Source organism: Octodon degus, unplaced genomic scaffold (assembly GCF_000260255.1).
Source record: "Octodon degus isolate 3935 unplaced genomic scaffold, OctDeg1.0 scaffold00034, whole genome shotgun sequence".
Classification (NCBI taxonomy): Eukaryota; Metazoa; Chordata; class Mammalia; order Rodentia; family Octodontidae; genus Octodon; species Octodon degus.
Genome location: NW_004524610.1, coordinates 10265234 through 10266904, shown reverse-complemented (window position 1 = coordinate 10266904; position 1671 = coordinate 10265234). Strand labels below are relative to the sequence as shown.

The 1671-nt window shown below is 40.6% G+C and overlaps 1 protein-coding gene across 1 annotated transcript in view; it reads left to right on the top strand.

The window, feature by feature from the left end:
• Positions 1–1117, top strand: part of Themis (thymocyte selection associated) — a 233162-nt gene extending 232045 nt beyond the window's left edge. Inside the window, exon 6 of the mRNA XM_023714287.1 lies at positions 1053–1117. Coding sequence (XP_023570055.1) covers positions 1053–1068 — 16 coding nt within the window. The 3' untranslated portion in view covers positions 1069–1117. The remainder of the gene's footprint in view (positions 1–1052) is intronic.
• Positions 1118–1671: the final 554 nt, after the last annotated feature.

Genomic DNA, 1671 nt, shown 5'->3' with positions numbered 1-1671 from the left:
CTCTCCCTCTCCCTCTCCCTCTCTCTCTGATTTGGTGCAGGGTCTCACTGTGCAGCTCAGACTCATAGTTATCCTCCTGTTTTCACCTCCCCAGCACTGGGATTACAGGCAGGAACCACTATGCCTGGTCTAGGTGGTCAGCTCAGTGCACCTGAAGGCAGGGCTGGTGCTGCATGTTGTGCCGGGATTGAATCCCAGACCCTATGCTTGCCTAAGCAGGCATTTCGTCCACTGAACTATCTCACCAGCCTGAGAACTCCTCTCACTTCACAGATCTCTACTACAGCTGAACCATGAGAGAGATCTAGAGGCTTCTGGCTTTCTGTACTTAACAGCTTAGAGAGGCTGTGAGTATGGCTCTTCTGCCATTCATTCTCTGCTGCATAAAGTCATACTGGAAGAAATGAAGCATATTATTTGACGACGGACAGAATTCCCACATACTTTGAGAGCCTATTAGCATGTTGTGTTACTGTCTTGTGTATTAATATGTTAATTAAGAGCATTAGATAGCCCAGATTATTCTTGAGATCTATTGCTTTACCTTCCGTTTAACCTACTTCCTTTCCTGTAGTCCTTAGAAGTCATTAGGTTTGCCTCCTCCTTTCCTGCAGGTCCAGTCAAAGACTACTTGGTCAGGAATCAATAGTATTAAATCAAATCCTTTATAATCCATCACTAGCCGTGAGAATGTTGGGCATGTCACAGTTTCATTGTGCCCTGATGTCCCTAGCATACATTATCATAAAATGTGATTGTTATCAGAAGGAACTGAAATGCAAAGAAAAGCATTTTGCCAACTAAAAACCACTCTACAAATTTAAGGCATTATCTCCTATTTCACAGAAATATCTACCCTGTATCTGGGTAACTCACCTCTCTTCCCTTTATTTGTATTTGGGTGACATGCTCTTCTTACTTTGCCGCCACATATTTCTCCAAAGGCTCTATGCATGTAAGTGTCTTGTAAATATTTAAAAGCAGGTTGCTTCCTTCCTGCAAATTTCTAATGCATATTCTGATTTGCTGTCTGATTTTTCTTCTGCTTTCAGAAGTGTACAAAAATGAAAAACATCAAAAATACCAAGATGTGATGGAATCCACACAGGCAGTGAACTCAAATGTTGAAGTTGAAGTGGACATCTAGTTTTCTGGCTGAAAAAAAAGTGGACTCCAGGAGGAACCGGACTGACTAAAGTCAAGGAGAAAACGATTTTAAAGGTTTTAACAGATAATACATGAAGAAAAACCTATGCTATGGAACTCATATGGTCTGTTCTTTAGTACCAAGATCTGTATGCATTTCTCAGTTGTTAGGATATATTTATTTGATGTGCAGTTTTGTGGCTCTTTTGATAATACTTCAGCAGTTGAAAATAATTTTATACTGGTTTCTAAGTAAAACCAGACTAAGATAGGATAAAAGTTCACCAGATATTTTCTTTATTTTTTTTTCTTTTTAGAATTCATTTTCCCATTTCAAAATCTTATTTTCATTCTTTTTTATGTATTTAGTACAGGGTCCACAGGGTCTACAGGATCTCACTGTTTAGATTGGACTCATAGTGATCCTCCTGTTTGCAGCCTCCCAAGTGCTGGGATTACAGGTGTGCGCCAGCACGCCCAGTCTCAGTCACCATCCCAAGTGCTGGGATTACAGGTGTGCGCCAC